The 19,897-nt window shown below is 36.4% G+C and overlaps 2 protein-coding genes across 3 annotated transcripts; one reads left to right on the top strand and one right to left on the bottom strand.

Annotated features, from left to right (window-relative positions):
- Window positions 1–842: 842 nt before the first annotated feature.
- LOC132837544 (ankyrin repeat and MYND domain-containing protein 2-like) lies at window positions 843–7,211 on the bottom strand. Its single transcript, XM_060857265.1, has 10 exons — window positions 7,127–7,211; window positions 6,456–6,520; window positions 4,823–4,961; window positions 4,490–4,588; window positions 4,212–4,372; window positions 2,927–3,141; window positions 2,679–2,814; window positions 1,653–1,781; window positions 1,359–1,488; window positions 843–1,021 (listed from the first exon to the last, which is right to left on the bottom strand). The coding sequence occupies exons 1-10, from the start codon at window positions 7,209–7,211 to the stop codon at window positions 843–845; spliced, it is 1,338 nt and encodes a 445-aa protein (XP_060713248.1).
- Window positions 7,212–7,578: 367 nt separating this feature from the next.
- On the top strand, window positions 7,579–19,634 carry bzw2 (basic leucine zipper and W2 domains 2). Of its 2 annotated transcripts, none has more exons than XM_060857285.1 (12): window positions 7,579–7,666; window positions 11,834–11,904; window positions 12,882–13,058; window positions 13,961–14,064; window positions 14,325–14,390; window positions 15,123–15,258; window positions 16,560–16,669; window positions 16,970–17,140; window positions 17,951–18,097; window positions 18,426–18,564; window positions 19,102–19,224; window positions 19,359–19,634. In XM_060857285.1, the coding sequence occupies exons 2-12, from the start codon at window positions 11,841–11,843 to the stop codon at window positions 19,382–19,384; spliced, it is 1,263 nt and encodes a 420-aa protein (XP_060713268.1). In that variant the 5' UTR covers window positions 7,579–7,666; window positions 11,834–11,840; the 3' UTR covers window positions 19,385–19,634. The 2 variants fall into 2 exon arrangements, with proteins under 2 accessions (XP_060713268.1, XP_060713267.1); XM_060857284.1 differs by lacking the exon at window positions 7,579–7,666 and adding an exon at window positions 10,864–10,964.
- The last annotated feature ends 263 nt before the right edge of the window (window positions 19,635–19,897 follow it).

Here is a 19,897-nt window from a genome sequence, read left to right on the forward strand (position 1 = left end):
TACTATCATATAATATCAACTTTGGTCTGGTTATTTTTTTAATTAACCATAACTACCCTGTTATATTTAAGAAAGTCACCAATGAATGAATCAGTTTATTAAATGTTTATTCAGAGAAATATGAGTCATAAAATATTTAACAATTTGTGAAAAATAAATTAATTGACAGGATTACAAGACAGAAATTTATTTTAAAAAATGGAAATAAAAGTAAAAATTGTTCAAGGAGGAGGTGTAATAGGAAAAAAGAGTTGTTCTGCACTGTAGTTGTCCAGTATAAGTAAGCCCTTATGTCATTTCAAAAGCACACCATCAGTCAAAATGTTCTCTTCATATTACTATTATATTAGAAAATGAACAGTATAGAGTAAAGTGCAATTATGTAACTCTGAAGCAAATTAAAGTACATATACAGTACTTTAAATATAGTATTCCTGGTATGATTTTTTTTGAATTTGATTCAGAAATACATTTATATATGCACAGTATCTTCATTATAGTTGTCCAGAAGCAAATTTCAACCATAAACCTTTTTTTTATCAAAATTGCCTACACATTTTGACTGGTAGTGCTGTATACTCTCTAAAAGCTCTTAGGGGAACCCTTAAAGGTAGTGTGTAGAGCCCTACAACAGAGGATTTCCTTTTTAGAAATGATTTCAAGTACAATACGTTTAAAAAGAACCCCAATACACCCACAGTATCATAATTGGGTCTAATGATTCTTTCGATATCACTCAAGGTTTAGGACTGACTGTAGAACTGAGTGTTTCCCGGTCATGAAGGGAACTGGTTGTGTTCTTCCTGGTTAAAATGAATGGTGAATGAGCAGAGGGTTAATAGTCAGGATGATGGATGGCCGTCTCTTCCCCAGTCCTGGCAGCCAGACATGGCCTCTGCAACAGCATTCGAAGGGTCAGGGTAGTTCTCAGAAAAAGAATGTGAACGTCCAAGTTCCGCAAATCCCAAACAGAGACTCAGCAATGAGGTGCAATTTCCCTCCATCAAATCATGAGCATTGGCTGAAGAAACAAAGCATTAGAGCTGAGTGGACAGTAGAGGAAGCAATCACATGAGTCATAAAATGCTATCCTATCAGAGAGACACAAAAAAGCCTCACATGTCCTGTTGAATTTATTAATCAATTTTTTGCTCATGATCATGAAAGTGTCTCATGATCAGCTTTTAATTCTTCTGTGTGACTAATAACTAATAATTACATATTAGATCTTTGCTATTCCAATTTTTTCCAGTGCATTTCTTATACTGTAGTTACCTGCTAGTTGGTGTGTCTGAAAATTCATACCAGCATCTCCCACACACAATTAAAAAAGACAGAATCACATGGCAATATTTTACCATGTCCAGGGATTTCTCTCAGACTGGCAGAGTCTTTACTTTGAAATTCTCTTTGTCGCTGCAGGGCTTTACACACTTTTTTATGAGTGAACCAGTGCAACCTCTGACAAGCCTGTCCACAATAGACAACCTAGAAAGAAAAAAAAATCATAATAGTTATTATATGCCTTTAACTACCGGTGCTCACCATTTGGTAAAAATACTGAGTCTAAATACACAGAACTCGCAACTATGAATCACATCCTGTCAAGATTAAAAATGCATTAAATGATATAAAACGGACAGCCTCTGTACCATTTCGCAGAACAAACACTTCTCATCAGCTCCCCTCTCTCCACATGTAGCACAAAACTCGGTATCCATTAGAGCCATCTGACCCGTTAATGCCTGAGTAAGAACTGAGTAGGCTGTTGGGGAGTGCCCCTAGAAACAACAAACAGTTTGCTGATTTAACACTTGTATATCTAAGTTTCTAAACTAATGTCCTAAGTTTCTAATTTTAACTTTTTTCTGCCTGTGAGGTAAATTGCAATTCCACTGAAAATTTCCCGTAACTGATCCGACCTCACGTGGAAAAACTACATATGACCTGTATGTTGTAATTTAATGAAAAAAAAGCCCAGGAATATAAACAGAAGCCTGAAGCCTAAAAGAAGGAGAACACCAAGATTGCAAATTAAAGTGATTTTTAAGGTAATTGAAATGATTTGGGACTAAAACAGACTGGACTATACCATGAAATTAATCTTTTCTGCTAAATACAGTACGTCTTCCTAAACTACTATATACATGCTCTATCAAGAATGAATACACAAGGAGCTTATTTATAGCACTCTCTCACTCACTCACTCATCTTCTACCGCTTATCCGAACTCTTTTCGGGTCACGGGGAGCCTGTGCCTATCTCAGGCGTCATCAGGCATCAAGGCAGGATACACCCTGGACGGAGTGCCAACCCATCCCAGGGCACACACACACACTCTCATTCACTGACGCAATCACACACTACGGACAATTTTCCAGATATGCCAATCAACCTACCATGCATGTCTTTGGACCGGGGGAGGAAACCGGAGTACCCGGAGGAAACCCCCGAGGCACGGGGAGAACATGCAAACTCCACACACACAAGGCGGAGGTGGGAATCGAACCCCGACCCTGAAGGTGTGAGGCGAACGTGCTAACCACTAAGCCACCGTGCCCCCTTTATAGCACTCATATGACCTATATACAAAGTGTAGCATATGTAGGTTACAGGTTTCACAAGGAAAAGTCAACAAAAATCAAAATGTTAGTAATAAGTCATATAATTTCACTAACAATTTCCACTGGAGCTATGTTTTCGACCAGCTGGTGCAACAGAGTCGCCTCGCAGTAAGGAAACTTCCGAATACAGTCACGAATAAATTTCTCCTGGTACTGAGGAAAGCCATCACCATCTCTGCCTTTTAAAAGACTTAAAACAATCCCAAAATTACCATTTGTAGAACAAATAATATTATTAATGAATAATAAGTGATAAAAAACTGATATTTGCATCACTTTATGGTGGTTGACAGTAAAATTACCTCTTGAGGAGAGCGTCTAGTTTGTCATCACGCTCTTGTAAGAAGGCCAGGCACTTTTGTAAAACACAGCTGATGTAGTGCATCTTCATAGCCAGCACTTCATTCATGTCCTGCTGCTTCACACACTGCTCACACAGTAGATCCATCACATGGTAACACTTCTCTAGAGCTACAACATCTACTAGGAGCGGGCTTTCTTTCACCATCATCACCATCTAACCGAGAGAGTAGAAGGATGGGTGGGATTTAAGATAAGGAGAATGATAAAAGAATAAAAGGAATAGGGGGAAAAAAATACTTCAGCAAAATTTTAATCAGCTTGCAGTCTTCCAGGAACTTCTTACGATATTCCTTTGACTCACCCAAAAATAATAAGAGCAAGATATCTTAGATAGCTTAAGAGACCATGATCCAACCGACATAAGGAACATAATATCCAATGACACCGGTTTTCTGTGAGTCTTTACTTTGCAAGAATTTCCAAAGTGATGGTATTTATATACTGTACATCCACACCCACATAACACTTTAAAAGGAACACCTGAACACTTTTCATTTATGCTGTGATCAATCAGCTGATCATGTGGCAGCAGAATGATGAATAAAATCATGTAGCTACCTGTCGAGAGCTTCAGTTAATGTTCACAAAATCAGAATGGAAAAAATGTGATGTATATGACTTTAGCCATGGCATGGATGTTGCCATGCCAAGTCTTTCATAAACTGCTGATCTTTGCTAATCTAATTTTCTCAAAGAACAAACTCAACTGTTTATAAAGAATGGTTCAAAAAACAAAAAACACTGAGTGAGCAACAGTTCTGTGGGTGGAAATATTGTGTTGATTAGAGAGCACAGAGGAAAATGGCCAGATTGTTTGAGCTTCCAGAAACTGTGTACTAACTCCTGTAATTATTCATTATAACCCTGATAAGCAAAAAAGCATCTCAATACGCATTTAACAACAAATGTTTAATTGTACAGGCTACAGCAGTAGAAGACCACATTGGTTTCCACTCAGTGGAAGATCATGTCAGACATGATCAGAAATCTAAAGCTTTCATGGCCACAGACTCACTAAAACTCACCTGGTATTTTTCAGGCTACAAACTGTCACATTTCCTTTTGTGGACACATTAGTGAATCTTAACTCACTTGCTACATTCATGGAAAGAATATTTCCTTGTATATTTTATGATAATCTCTAGCCATATGTGTATATAGGTTCCTCTGGATGTTTAAAGAGAATGATATTTGCAGGAAAATATATAGATTTACAATCCTTACCTTGACTGGGTTAAGGTTGGTGTTCATGATGATTTTATGTAAAGGTCCTGCCAGTTTTGGAGGAAGAATGGGTTCCTTCTCTAAGCCTTGTGGTCTGGTGTAGTATTCTAATCTTGTTCGTGAGAAGAAGTTATTGATCACAGTCACGCAGTCATGCTGGCCTGAAAATACAAGAAACAAGATAGCTGATAGCACAGATGTTTGTGGTTGTATATAATTTAAGTTTGTGAGCTGTTTGTAATATTTGCCTGTCTGTGAGCATTACCTGCTTTACTCACCTACAAAAGCGGCCATTTGTGCTGCTGTCCGGCCCACAGAGTTGACCAAATCGGTCTCTGCCCCAGCATCCAGCATCATCCATGTAATCTCAGCATTGCCTAGGCATAAATTTTACTAGAGCTAGGAATATTTACTCCAAAAAAATGAGCACAAATAATATACTTTTACTATATATATATATATATATATATATATATATATATATATATATATATATATATATATATATATATATATACTTAATACTACTTTTTTTTTTTTTAACTTATTTTAGTTGATTGATTCTCCAAACAACTACTAATTTTTACCCCTGAAATGATTTGTGTTGTCACCTGAAAGGCTGGCGAACATAAGAGCGGTATAGCCATACTCATGCTCATTACAGTTGACATCAGCTCCATGCTGTAGCAATAGCCTGCATAAGTCTGCTTGCCCTTTATAAGCTGCATGCATGAGGGGTGTCATGCCATTCTGGATGACAGGGTCATGAGAAAACATAAAATACACAGATGTGAGAAACTACACCTTTTATTGGAATGCATTTTTAAGAACAGACGTCCAATTTGATTATTTAAAGCAACAACACGTTTTATTTTTTTCTGCCTCTAATCAACGAACATTTTTACTTCATTTGCATGTTATCTTTATGACTCATAATCTGAGCTGATTTTTGCCCATCGCTGTCTGAGTGCGTTGGTGGCACAGACTGCATGCCACACATCTGAGTTTGACAGGCAGGAGGCTTGTGGTTTTCTGCTTTAAACCAATCTATTTTTTGACAAAAGAGTTTGAAGAAGCCTGTATTGTGGGCTACAGTGAGTACCGCCTCTCCATTATAAAAATCCCTTTGAGCTGCACGTCCGCCTCTCACGAGTCTCCACCATATGTCTGTCTAACAATGGACAGCATGTGTTGTTACTGTAATTCGCTCCATCAGGCACTGCACAACCTCACATAATAAATAATTACATAATTTGCACACTAACAAAATTTACAACGTAAATTTAACAGTAACAGTAACGTTAACAGTATTGCTTGCAAGTGGTTACTATAGCAACTATAGTAACTATACTATAGGACCTGTATGACCGACACTCCACATAAATGGATTTTAAATAATGTCCTTATTGATATGGTGACATTTTCTGTGAGGAGACATATTTCTTGTATTTTAGAGGGAATCCCCAGTGTCCATGCTTTGTAACAGTCAGAGGTACTGTAAAGCTGTAAGATTAAGTTTGTGAAAAGTAGAAAAGTCTTCCGGACAGGGGGCTTTGTGGTTTCTCTGTACAAAATCAAGCTGTATTTTTGCTTATGAGTGAAGGACTATAGCTTATAGCTCCTATAAGTGATAACAGGAACTAACTTGTTTCATGGATGTACAACTGCACTAATAAAGTATGAGGTGTAATGTTTTAATGAATAATTAATCAACTATTGGCAAATTGATGCGGTGTAATAGAAAATAGAAAAGAAACCTCCTCATCATTACACAATTGTCGCACTGTATATTTATAATCACGCTATCTACTTTCACCCAAATGACGATGGATTCCCTTTTAAGTCTGGTTGCTCTCAAGGTTTCTTCCTTTTCCATCTAAGGTTGTTTTTCCTTGCCACAGTCACCTCAGGCTTGGATAAATACAAACACATTTAATTATAAGTCTAATATTAATCTCAAATTTTTGTATCATATTAATATTTGTATAATATTAAACTTTTTATATTATGTTTTTTATGTTCTGTAAAGCTGCTTTGAGACAATGGCCATTGTTAAAAGTGCTATACAAATACATTTTTAATTGAATTGAAATGAAAATGCTGCTAGCTGAGAATAATCAACTTAATGATAGGCTTGCATTGGGCCACATCACATCACCGTTCACTGATTTATTTTCTTATAACAACATGAGCCATATTTGTCTTTCTGTTTATATACTACAAAGAAGATTTCATTACTCTTACCTCATCCAGACAGTTAACCCGTACTTCTTTACTGTTGAGAAGCCGAGTGGCCTCTTGCACATCCCCTGCACAGAAAAGATTTGCTGGGTCAAACAATAACAAACTAATAGATACTTAGCAGCTACACATATATGATAATAAATGATCAGCAATGTAGAAACATAAAATCATATAAAACTGTGTACATCAGTTCTACATAATCTTATCGTCTTAGAATTAGCTGCTTACATAATTATTCAGAACAACACCGATATCAGTGGCCTCAAAGTATTGACTGAGATTTGGTACCCAATAACCAATAGTGACCAAACCAACTCTCTACAAATTTCTTTTGTCAAGTTATTCAAAGTACATGCATGGAAATCACCTTCACACTTATTCAAGGTATAAAATAGTCAGAAGAGCAGGTGATACTGATCCAGTGTTTAGATCATCCCTTACACCAATATTCAGTAGTGAAGTATTTGTAAATTAACAAAAACAAATACAGTAAATTAACAAAAAAATGTAAATTAAATTAAAAATAAATTAAATTAAAAAAAATAATTTAAAATTAAATGAATGAATTAACAACAAATTATTAAACGTGTATGGTTTAATAATATAATATAAACAATATAAGGTTTTCAATTTTAAAGATAAAAATGTGGGGTTTTTTTTAGGTCTTATACCTGCAGCAGCAACCTGTAGCATCTCTTTTTCAGCAGATGTTAAATCACCTCTCTTGGTTTTAGCTGTGTTCTCTTGAGTTGTCATTTTAATCTAAATTCGTATGTTTATTCTTAATAGGAATAAAAAAAACACCTTTATTTATTCTCTTTAATGTAGCCGCATATATACAGAAACCCCTCAATTTATAACACTGTAGCCGTGGAAGAAAAGCCTTTATTAGGATCATACCATTTGCAGTTTCCCAAAAGGGGGAGACAAAAAAAGCGCCTTCAAGTATAATCGGGCTGAAACAAGTAGTTTTTTACTATAGGTTGAAATGCCTCATTTGGTATTGAATAGAACTTTAATCATGTGTATTGTTATACTTATAGTGTACCTGATTTGTAATGTAGATTTATGAAGTAATAATAAACTCCTTGGTCTGGTCAAGTATAGACTGCTCTGAGTGCATTTCAGTGCTTCTCCTTGTGGATGAGTGAGACTTAGTGGTTCTTAACACTGGTGCTTCAAACTCTTCTGAAGATTAAACCCACTGTCAGGTAAAAAAAATATATGTTTTAAATCAAACATTGGTTTTTAATTAGTTTATCGTGCTGTAGTTTTCGTCCCTGTGTTATTCTGTACTGGTGTAAAGCTGTGTGTTTATATGTCAGCTGTTCAGTGGCTCTATGTAAGAGTCCAGGAAACTGTGTTGTTCATCAAGGTGCATGAACATCTATATGTCCCTGTTTAACACGTATTTAAACAGTGGAACCAAGTTACTTTAAACGTTATTGTGGATAAGCTTTTAAGCCTTAGTTCTCTTTATTGAAAATAAATATGTAAGCTGGGATTTAACCTCAAAGTCAAAGTCAAAGTCATGTAATATAAACTAATCAACATTGCTGAAAATTGCTAATACATTCCACATAATACATATCCTGTTTATTCTGGATAACTTTTTTGTTTTTTGGGTTTTTATTCCTTATTATTCATGCCTTATAATGCATGCCATCATTCTGTGAAATACAAGAAGACCTCAGCAAAGTGTTTTCATAATAAAGTGCAGAAAAGAATCATTTTCCAGTATATAAATACAACCCTTGCGACACATTTTACCAGGTGAATGATTTTGTTGAAAAAAAAAAGACTATAGGTTGTAATTTACATGACTGTGCTTCAGCAAGCTGACGTTTTTTACTCTTTATTATTATTAAAACGTGAACACTTCTTATCCTGATCTGATTTGATCTGGTTCGCCCATCCGTTCAAACAAATATACATATGGAGGCGTTGGATGCACTTCCACTGACACCATCTCATCTGTGAAATCACAGTTTTTCTGGTCTGGAGTATTTTAAGCAGTCCTGACGTTTAAGACTGGTGACACCGCCACACTGTAAACATGCCCAATTATTGCATGGCTATGGAAATTTGAAGGCCTGGGCAGGACAATGTCCAAATTGTATACTAGCCAGGAGATGATGAGAATGTGAGGTATTGTTGTACAAAAAGGTCTGAGCACTTTGTAGGAAGTTATATGAGTTTTATGAAAAGAGTGCACATACAGTAGTGTTATTATCCAATTTGCAATTAAGACTTGTGGCAGCTCAGTGACAAAAAATGTTGGAGTACAGATCATAAGGTTTATTAAACAGGATAAATGTAAGTCTCTCTGGATAGGGGCATCTGACAAATGGTGTATTTGTGCTTTTTTTGCTATTTCCTCAACATATGGTTTGGAAAAGAAAATGCTACAGAATTAATTGGTCACCTAATAGTCAGCAAGCTAGCTAAACTATAAGCCCCAGAATATATGGCTTACTATCATCCATCACTCGCTAGCTTTTCTACTAAATTAGAAATTCTCCTAGTTAAGTCCTGATGCCTTTTTCTCAGTAGTCTAGTATTGGAATTGTCTATTATCACACTCCTGTTCTTTTAGGCTTTTAGGCTGCCTTTTACTCTTTCCCTTTTACCTAAATTCACCATATTGTAGGGCTTCTTCCGTGCTTGAATTTAGGGCATTATATCATCTGATATCTCTGTGTTGGGGTAAGACTTATGCTTACAGATTTACTGCCATATCCAAGCTAACACAGCACTGTCAACAGCCTTCAACTCTCAGCAGCTGAAGAACATAATTTAATACAGTATTTTTCTTGTCCACCCATACAGGTTTTTCCCATTTTTCACTGTCCTTTTCACTGTAACTTTATACAGTTGTACAATTCCAGTTTTATAATCACCAGAAATGTGTTATTGTTATGTATAGTGAACAAAAACGTCATTACAGTATTGGATGAGATGTATTTTATTGTCCAGTATAATAAAGGAGTGGGACTTCCTCTTTCTGACACTCGTATCTGATGTTATTAAAGAGTGAAGCACGACTCAGGCTCCTCTTTCACTTGCAAGGTGTGATCTCTGTCTGGGTGACGCAGTTTCCCTGCTAATTCTCACTGTGTAAATTAAGCCAGAGACGACACCCAGAGACTTCCTCTAGCTTCAGAGATACCAGCTTACAAATACAGCCATTGCTTGTGTCTGATGCCTTTTGTGCACAGCTAACAAATGCAATGCTGTTATTTTCAGTGGACAGTGGTTAAAGAAATCCTGGCTGCTTAAATCCGAAGTGAAAATAACCCTGGTGGAACTTGTATTTCTTGTGTCCAATTTTGGGGAAGGCTGCCAGGGTGATCTGGTATCTCCTGTTTACTTGGAGTCAGTGTTGTGAGAAATGACTAGCTTAAGCTGAGAATTACAGTGTGTCCATGCCATTATAAATGAAAATTAGCTGAATAACAGGGACAATACATGAAACACACCAGAGAGAAAACAGTAGATTATGGTGCATTATGTATCTAGTATCTCTTTAAAAATTGTGTATTTTGATTTGGAGAAATTGCAGAATTGATTCCTTAAGAAACTTTTGTTTGAAAGAGTTTAACGTTTCTTGTTGGAAGGAAAAAAATAAACTTTTTTCTACTATATAAACAATGATTCCTTAAACTGAACTCCATTATTTGTGTAAAACGTACCTTTTTTGCTCCTTCAGAATTGGGTTCAAAATTCAGTTCCAGTCGCCGTCTTCATGCCGTCTCACATTTCAGTAGTTTCAGTAGTTATTGCAGTGTAGGCAGCACTTATTTCTAATTTAGATGCAAGTGCTTAATTGTGGGAGTTGGTCTTACAGTATGTACTCATTAGCCACAGAGGAACATCAAAAAATACCTTTGAAAAAGCTAGAACAGGAAATTTTGCTTAAGAAATGGATTTTAGTGATTATTATTTCTGTGATTACTAGATTATTAAATGTTGACTGTAATGGCTTGATTAGGGCATTATTAGTGATTGTGCACCTGAAAAGAATTATGCATATATGCAAAATGGAAAAAGACACTTACAACTTACTTTCATTAAGGGCAGCTCTTGCAAACAAATTCATGAATTCTGTAATTAAAGGGTTTTGTCTATTCAGAGATGGACCTACATGTTCAAAAGGAAGAATAAATTTGTAACTGCTTTGGAAAGTTTGATGAGGCAAATAGTGAAAGCTATACTGAAATATTCTCTTATTGTTAATGTAGTAGTTTCATGTACTGTACAGTATTTGCAGTGTGTGTGTGTGCATCTGCACAATGCCAGGCAATAGACTATGTTCAGACATGTCCTTACTGTAATAAGACACATGACCCATGGCTGGCTTACTGATGTTTATGCGGTCACAGAGATGAGCTCCTCTATATTTAGCACAGAGCAGTGTGAGCCTGACCACAGCAGTCACTTTGTGCTGGAGTGCTCAGAGAGATACACACGCATCACTCTCAATCTATAGTGGAAAGGACATTACAGCTGGTAAGCTTTTCAAGAAGCAGGCTTTTTTTGTTCTCTCTTTACCATTTCACCTCAGATAAGCTGTGTGTTCAGGAACGTGTTCGTGATGATGCGTGGGAAATACCTGGCACAGAATCCGTTACTGAAAATAAGGGTGTGAAAAAGTTAGGTGTTATAAATTTACTGCACCTTTGCTTTCTGAATGATTGTTTCATGAAGTGGTATCAGGTTTTTGACTATTATTACCTGGATTGGCTTCAGATAACAAGTTCTTATAATTTGAACATAATTTTTAAACTTAATTTATATTTGCTGCATGTATAATATTTGTGATAAATACAGAGAATACTTGTCATGTTTGCTGTGAAATCTTGTGACCTAATAATAGAAATCTAAGGGCAGTTGAATTGTCAAAAATTGTTTATTAGCAACGTTGTGATGTGAATTCATGCATGAGAGAGCAATACAGTAAGAAAAATGCTTTGCTCAGAATTGTGTGGCTTCTGTGAGATCAAGTGGAAATCGAGGCACTGTATGCTACATTGGTTACAAGTAGTCTGAAAGGATGGAATATTCACTTTTAGAGCTTAATTTTACTTAAACAGAAGAAGACATTAAAACATCCTCTAAAAAATGGTTTTTTTTTTGCATATAATGAATGCCCCAGCAACTACCTGTAGACATCCACATGCACTACTGGTTGAATTTCTTTGGATAATTCCTTTAATGTTCAGTACAGACTTCTGGTTCTGGATATATTTCAGACTTATGATATCTTTAGACTTCCGATTTGTACTGGCATGCGAATGTTTTTTCTTTGCGACTGAAATTCTTTGAGTCTGGATAAAATCATCTGACTTGTTCAATAACCTTTATTTTTTTCTTTTCAGGACTTTTATGAATACCGGTAAGCAACAGAAGCCAGTGCTTACAGGCCAAAGGTTTAAGACTAGGAAAAGGGGTGAGTGTCCATTTTTAGCACTGTCCAGCTCCATTGTTATACGCTATAGTGATTTAGCTCGATTAAATAGCTTTTTTTTGTCTTCAAGGCTGTTTAAGAATTACTTCCAAAATGACATTTATCCAAGTTTCTCTGGGCGCTTATCCATGTTAGTGCACACACACGCATACACACTCCCCTACGGTATTCATCTGCTGCAGTCTTTCACTCGCTGTTGCAAAAGTCCCTGTAACAGCTCTCTGCCTTCCATTAATAGCCTGTTTGTGTCTGTTCTTACACAACACTAAACTGTTTACAGACCCCCTACCACCCCACTACTGCTGCTTATTTTTCAACCTGAAAAACACACACACGCACACACACACAAGCACGCACGCACACATGCACGCACACACACACACAGATCAGGAGCAGCAGAATTGAAGCTGCCCACACTGGATCAGATGCAGGACTTTTAAAACAGGCTTTACATGATTTAAATAAATTAGAGCTAAATGGCTGTGACTGCAGTACAATGCTTGAAAGACAAATGCTCATGGAAAAAATGTTTCATCTCGAGCCTAGCTTGGCCTACAAAATGTTCCACAGGGACCTGTGACTGCCAAATGTGAGGGTGTTTTTTAACCCAGAACACTGGTGTCACACTTCAAAGCCTTGCTCAGTAGGTGCTTTTGAGTGTTCAGAAGTGGGGTGTCACTGTCACTGCCACAGCCAGACTGTTAGTATGTGCTTCCACTCATGTAGTCTGATTTATTTGTGAACCATGTACAGTAATGATGGACTGTAATTAACTTCTAAATCTCATTAAAAACTGCAGTATCCATTCTCAAATGCTCACATTGATGCACAACTTTCAGTTATACAGAAGAGAAATGTCTTTAATAACCACTTAATTAAAAAGTAATATGTACCAGTCCATACCAGTATGTACACGTCTCCCGGTTGACTTGGTTCTTATTACTTTCTTGTTATTGCAGATGAAAAGGAGAAGTTTGAGCCCACGGTTTTCAGAGATACAATCATTCAGGGCCTCAACGAAGCTGGGGGTGATCTAGATGCTGTAGCCAAGTTTCTGGATGTCAGCGGTTCGAGATTGGACTACCGTCGCTATGCTGACACTCTGTTTGACATCCTCATTGCTGGGAGCATGCTTGGTATGAACCAAGAAAGCAAAATGTTAATGGTGTCTGTGATAGTTTTTTCTTTAACATATTTTAAATAGCTTTTTCTACATTTAATATAATATATATTATATGGAATATAATTGTATATGGAAGTTTCTTGGAAATGCTGAAGTTATGCTTAGTATCATGATCAAGAGCAGAGGTGCATTGATGGGGTTTAATTTGGGGTTTGTATAAAGTTGCACTCATCAAAGGAACAAGTATGAAATCTGCCTTGAAACATTTCAGTGAAAGTGAGTAACATTGAGTAGAAATACATTTAAATGTAAATGCACATACAGTAGATATGCAATTACTGTAAACAGTTTGTTGCTATGGCCAGTTTGTCAACCTCACATTCATTTAAATAAATCCAAATAACAGCTACTTTTTGTTTCATACATTCATTTGATCTGCCTTGTCTGTTCACTTATGTGTTATTTATAGCCGTGACCATTTCTCTAAATTATTGCAGAGTGACCTAGAAAGCATCTTATTAAAACAATTTATATTAATTCTATCTCTATACTGTATATAGGCAAAAGTGTGTAGAAATCTTAGAAGGTCATAGTTGTATAGGATGGTTTTGTATACTGTAGAATTACAGTTGCCATTTCCTGCAACTAAGAAGCCCAAACCAGTTCATGAACACATGAACATGAACACATTGTTTGCATAATTTGGAGTGGAAGAACATTGTCACATGTCAACTGACATATACCTTTTGGCCATATAATGTATGTGGCTTACATACTGCATGTGGTGTTGGTGTAGAGTTGCTGTGTTTTTTTTCTCCCTTGTTGACCTCATCACCGTAGGGTTTACTGATCCAAGCAATGTACAGTCATGCAAACCAATACACCAGTAACCTCTAACATCTGATTGCTTTCCAGCCCCTGGGGGAACACGCATTGATGATGGGGACAAGACCAAGGTGACAGTCCACTGTGTGTTCACTACAGAGGAAAATCACACTGCTGTTCGCAGCTATGCTCAGGTAATGCTTGGTCATGCTAAGATGTTGTATCCCTTTGTTGACTCCACCTTTCTGTATGGTAAAAGCAGAAAAGCAGTCATACTGTGTCACTTTAAATGGTCTGAAGTACAGATCTTCTTAACACTCCCTGTATTATGTTTTATACATTAATCCTGCAAATCTTTATTATTCATGTAAACTAACACTTAACTGGCTGGAAATGACATTTGTTAAATTTATTTTTATTTTTTTTTTCATTTTGTTCATGCACATATTGCCAGGTTTTCAATAAACTTATCAGGAGATACAAATATCTGGAGAAGGCTTTTGAGGAGGAAATAAAAAAGGTACTTTCATTGTACTGTACTTCTTCCAACAGATGGTGTTTATACTGTGTTGAGGTAAAATAGTTCTTCTTGCATTTTTCATCAGAATCAGTGTAAATACTGCTATGGTATAAGAGCTCTGTGCTGTTTATCAGGATGAGTCACTGTTGTCTCTGTTGCTCCATCTTATAACTTGTCTGGCACACTCTAATTATATGTTTGCACTTTAATTATGAAAGTGACCACATCTGAGCGATCATTTTATTTTTTCAGAGCTTTGCTGATTAATAAGAATATTACACTGAGATCAGAACACATTAATGCTTATTATACAGTACTGTGTAGCCGTCATTGTATTATCCCATTAGTCTTTATCTTCTACTTCAAATTGATTTTTTGGATAAGCTGCAAGCTGACTCATGATTCTGAATCAGACACCTGGCAGTTTCAACATGTGAGTCTAGATATTTCATAATAAGGTGTGTCTGAGGTATAATAACCAAACTACCTAATTGTGGACCTTTGAAACTGTAGTTAATAAATACTCATTATGTCAAAGTTTCTGGATGCTTTATAATTAAGAAGTTAACTATTCAGTGTTTTATACTTTTGTATAATATAAATATGTGGATCTACACGTAGATATGGATAGGCAATGATGTGGAACAATGCAAATCAGTGTTTTGTTGTTTTCTTTCTTTCTTTTTTGTTTAACATCAACTCTTTCTGTTTGGTACTGTTTCTTCTGGACAGCTGCTTCTCTTTCTGAAAGCCTTCACTGAGTCCGAGCAGGCAAAACTTGCCATGATGACTGGCGTCCTGCTGGCCACTGGCACACTGCCACCTGCCATCCTTACCAGCCTTTTCAGTGATAACATAGTGAAAGAAGGTTTGTGAAAAATGTTATACATTAAGCTTGAAAAGATTTCACATTTGATTTGACATTCGTTAATCCTCAATAACCACTCAAGTGTTTTACACTCACTGAGCACTTTATAAGATAAGATAAGATATACCTTTATTCATCCCCCAATGGGGAAATTTCTCTGTTACAGCAGCAAAGAATAAGAAATGCAAAAATGTATAAAAAAAGACATAATATAGTATACAGCATATATACAACACAATGTATAAATACAAAGAAGAAAACAGAGACCATGAGTAAGTAGTTACTCTAACAGTCATACTGCACACAGGTAATATTGCACGTTTTAAAATTTCTGTTATTGCAAATGTGTTGTTTAAAATACTTTGTTATTGTTATTATTGCAGTTAAACAGTAATCCAGTGTGAAATTATCTAATTACTGTAAAAGTGAGAAAAGACTGCCTGTATTGCTCCTTCATACACTTAGGATGTAACAGTCTGTCACTGAAGGAGCTGCTCAGAGATGAAACCGATTCATACAGGGGGTGAGAGTCCTTCTCCAGCAATGATGATAGTTTTGCTACCATCCTCCTTTCCCCCACCTCCTGTACAGTGTCCAGAGGAATCCCCAGGACTGAGCTGGCCTTCCTGATCAGCTGGTTCAATCTCTTCCTTTCTGCAGTAGAGATGCTGCTGCACCAGCATACCACACCAGAGAATATGGCTGAGGCCACCACAGAGTCAAAATAATTATTAAGAACTCCTGTACATCAAAACATTCAAGCAATTATTTAATCAGCCACTTGTGTTGCAGCAGTGCAGTACATAAAATCATGTAGATACAGGCCTCAGGTATTTTTCACATCAACCATCAGAATGGGGGAAAATGGGATCTTAGACATTTTGAATGTGTACCTTCTCTTATGGCCACAATTTACCCATCTTCTAACAATTACTTCCAGCATGTTAATGTACCATGTCAAAGCTGCCTCAAACCGACCTTATAAGTATAACATTTTCTGCCAAGTGAGAAAACATTTGTGAAGTTCTCATACTGTCATTAAAACAGATGTATAGATATCCCTGTAGTGATAGGATACTTTGCATGAGTGTGCTAGCTAAGCAATACTTACATCTTACATTTATAGGTTTAAATTGTTTTAATTTTAGATACATGCCTATTTTTGTGACTATTCATTGCCAGTAAAAGTTATTTGGAATTGTACACCATATATATTATACTGTAGTGTTTGTGGAATCATCCTTCTATATTTGTGGGAATTTGATTGTTTCAATTAGTTTCCCATTTATCTTATTATACAGGAATCGCTGCTTCCTTTGCAGTGAAGCTGTTCAAGGCATGGATAGCTGAGAAAGATGCCAATGCCCTGACTTCAGCCCTAAGAAAGGCCAGCCTGGATAAGAAACTTCTTGTATGTTTGTGTGTGGAAAATCGCCTGCGGTTTAATAATAGATGATATTTAATATTGTAAACATGCTAAATTTGAGAGGATCAGCAGATCTGTGTAGGTGTTTGCTCTAAACTTTCATGACCGTGAGAACTGGACATGGTAAACAGAAAAGACACAGGATAATCTTACAGCTTAGACTTTGTTTTTGCATATTATTAATACATTTTAAAGTAATTAATAAGCTATTTGTAATTCTCTATTTAACCTGGTTTATTAACTCACATTTATACATCTAAGGTCACATTTATTCCATCTGCTCAGGAACTGTTTCCTGCCAACAAGCAAAATGTGGAGCACTTCTCCATGTACTTTAATGAAGCTGGGCTGAAGGAGCTGTCGGAATACTTGCGTGTGCAGCAGTCTTTGGGCACTCGCAAGGAGCTGCAGAAAGAACTGCAAGAGCGTCTGTCTCAAGAGTGTCCCATCAGTGAGGTGAGCATGCCTCCACATTTATACACTTTCCCTTAAAGTCATCATCCCTTTGGATGTATTTTAACATTCGTAACGTCCTATTTACTTTGAAGTCTTGGTTCTGATTGGACAGATCATGTTGATTAACTGCTGATCAGCAGCTCTGACAGTATATTTAGTTGCAAGACTGTAAAGCTCTAAAGATGTTTATTTGGTATTTTGTTGGTGTTTATATATACTACCGTACATAAGAGACAACCTTAAATTTAAAGATAAATGTAACTATAAATGCATAAAAAATATGAGTATCATTGTTTATTAATTAGCAAATTGGACTAACTGTAAAATTGTGCAACAAACCACCCTGCCGTTGATCATTTTCGTTTAACAGAACAACCTGTTTTATTCTCTCTATTATATATTTTTAAATGTATACATTTAAATGTAAATACATTTACTAAAAGATGAGTCTACTGATTCAAAAGTCATGTTTCATCTTTGACCTTATAGCAGAGTCAGAAACACAGCTGTCAGAAAGCCTACTGAGAAAAAAATAACCCAACTCTGTTTTGCTGCACCCAACAAAGACCATCCTGCTAAACGTTCACTTTGCTCATCAGGATTCACCATTGTCCACTGTTAGTGTTTAAAACTATACATTAAGCTGTTTGGTAACAGCATTGCTTCTCCTGATATGCATCTCAACAGAAAATGCAATCAAAACATAACTTTGTTTTTTCCTTTTAAAAATATTGAAAGATCTAAAATAAATAAATACATACCTTTTTAAGTGTGCACGGGTGTTGACGAGATGTCCAATGTCATTTTCAGATTGTGGTGTATGTTAAGGAGGAAATGAAGAGGAATGATCTGCAAGAGCAGGCTGTAATTGGCTTACTCTGGTCCTGCCTTATGAATGCTGTGGAGTGGAACAAGAAAGAAGAGCTGGTTACTGAGCAGGCCCTCAAACACCTAAAGGTATGTAGGTTTCTGAGGTGTTCTCTTCAATCGTATTAAATACATTTTGCCATCCTACTGCAGTGACTGTTATACTAATGTACATGTCCCTGGGTGTAGGAAGGTAGTTGTTTAGGAGAGCTAAGCAATTTATTCAGAGTGTAGTTGTTGACTTTCATAGTATATTAGTTTTCTGGACAGTTCAGGCTGCTCATAAAACTTAAATCCTGAGCAAAACTGCAGAGTACTTTCAACTCTGTTCAGTCTTATGAATCTATTCTGCTATTTCATAATTGTATTCATTACCCTTCACTGATTAGTCACCCTGATGTCTCACTTTTTTGTTTAGCACTATGCTCCACTGCTGGCTGTGTTCAGTACTCAGGGTCAATCTGAACTGGTCTTGCTACTGAAGATTCAGGAGTACTGCTATGACAACATCCACTTCATGAAATCCTTCTCCAAGATAGTGGTGCTGTTCTACAAAGGTACAAAATCTCACTTGTTCTGTTACGGTATGTAGATACAAATAGCTTGGGGGAAATAATACTTGCTTAATTTACCCCTTACCCTGAATGTAACTGATCAACAAAAGATGTGTGTGTTTTGTCCAACCAAATATATTTTGTCCCTAAATTATATACTTGCTTCAAATAAAAATGTTGAACATGTCATTTAAACCAATCTCTAAATAACCTGTTTGAATTTACAATAAACATTTTCAGTGAAGCAGCTGCTAAATATATGAATATAAGTATGATTTTTCAAGTCATTTAAAGAGTGCCTAGACACTCGGGAATAATAAAGAATGCCTAAATATAATAAAATATAATAACTTCTGAGAAAGATTTTGTGTGAGGTCAATTACACATTAGCTTTTCATTGAGCTATGATGCTAATAAAAAATACCATCCCCTTCCCCGGACAACAAACACATCTCAGCAGATTTACTACATTTGGGGCATTGTATAAATTAGATTTTTCAAACGGTCTTCATGTGACTGTGATCCCTTTTCCGTTGTTAGCTGATGTCCTTAGCGAGGAAGCCATTTTAAAATGGTACAAAGATGCCCATTCTGCCAAAGGGAAAAGTGTCTTTCTGGAGCAGATGAAGAAATTCGTAGAGTGGCTTCAGAATGCAGAGGAAGGTACGCAGGTTTTACAGAGATGTTGGAAAAAGTATAAACTCTGCTTCATTCTCATTTTTGCTTTGCTGCATATATATCATACTAGCCACTGCTGATGTAAAGTCATTAAGTGTGTATGGCACTCTCTCTGGCAGAATCTGAATCTGAGAGAGAAGATTAGCATTCGGGATGTCTGACGATCACTGCACACTGCTCTCCGAGGCCAGCCTGTTAATGCACTGTAGTAGGAAGACTCCTAGACACTCAAGCACAACCGGTGGAAAAGCCATACATAACCTTTTAACAAGACACATATTCTTTACTAATGCTTTTCAGGCACTTTGTGAATCAGCTTCTCAAATATTGTATTGAACAAACCGACTTGTATGTATGACTGATTTTTATTAATAAAATGGTTTTTATATGCACCATCTCTTGTTGAATTGTCACTTAAACATCTTAAATCTTAATCCTGAAAGCCTAATTTCACTTTTTACTGACGTGGGGTGATCAGAGGTTTGTAGCTTTATTTTTTCCCCAAAAAAACTGTAATGCAGTGAAAATGCTGAAGTATTTATTGTAATTGTTTTCACCCAATAAAGTAAGCTTTTTAAAACCAGAATGCTTTAGTGGCATAAATCAAGCACTATATTTTTATATCTAATATGTTGTTGCACTGCATAGGTGATGAGGC

Source organism: Tachysurus vachellii, chromosome 21 (assembly GCF_030014155.1).
Source record: "Tachysurus vachellii isolate PV-2020 chromosome 21, HZAU_Pvac_v1, whole genome shotgun sequence".
Classification (NCBI taxonomy): domain Eukaryota; kingdom Metazoa; phylum Chordata; class Actinopteri; order Siluriformes; family Bagridae; genus Tachysurus; species Tachysurus vachellii.

Coding starts and splice junctions, on each gene's coding strand:
- LOC132837544 (XM_060857265.1), bottom strand. CDS start 7,211: ATGACAACTCAAGAGAACACAGCTAAAACCAAGAGAGGTGATTTAACA. Junction 6,521..7,126: donor GCTACAGGTTGCTGCTGCAG/GTATAAGACCTA, acceptor TTTTCTGTGCAG/GGGATGTGCAAGAGGCCACT. Junction 4,373..4,489: donor ACAAATGGCCGCTTTTGTAG/GTGAGTAAAGCA, acceptor TTGTATTTTCAG/GCCAGCATGACTGCGTGACT.
- bzw2 (XM_060857285.1), top strand. CDS start 11,841: ATGAATACCGGTAAGCAACAGAAGCCAGTGCTTACAGGCCAAAGGTTT. Junction 14,391..15,122: donor TTGAGGAGGAAATAAAAAAG/GTACTTTCATTG, acceptor TCTTCTGGACAG/CTGCTTCTCTTTCTGAAAGC. Junction 18,098..18,425: donor AGGCCCTCAAACACCTAAAG/GTATGTAGGTTT, acceptor TTTTTTGTTTAG/CACTATGCTCCACTGCTGGC.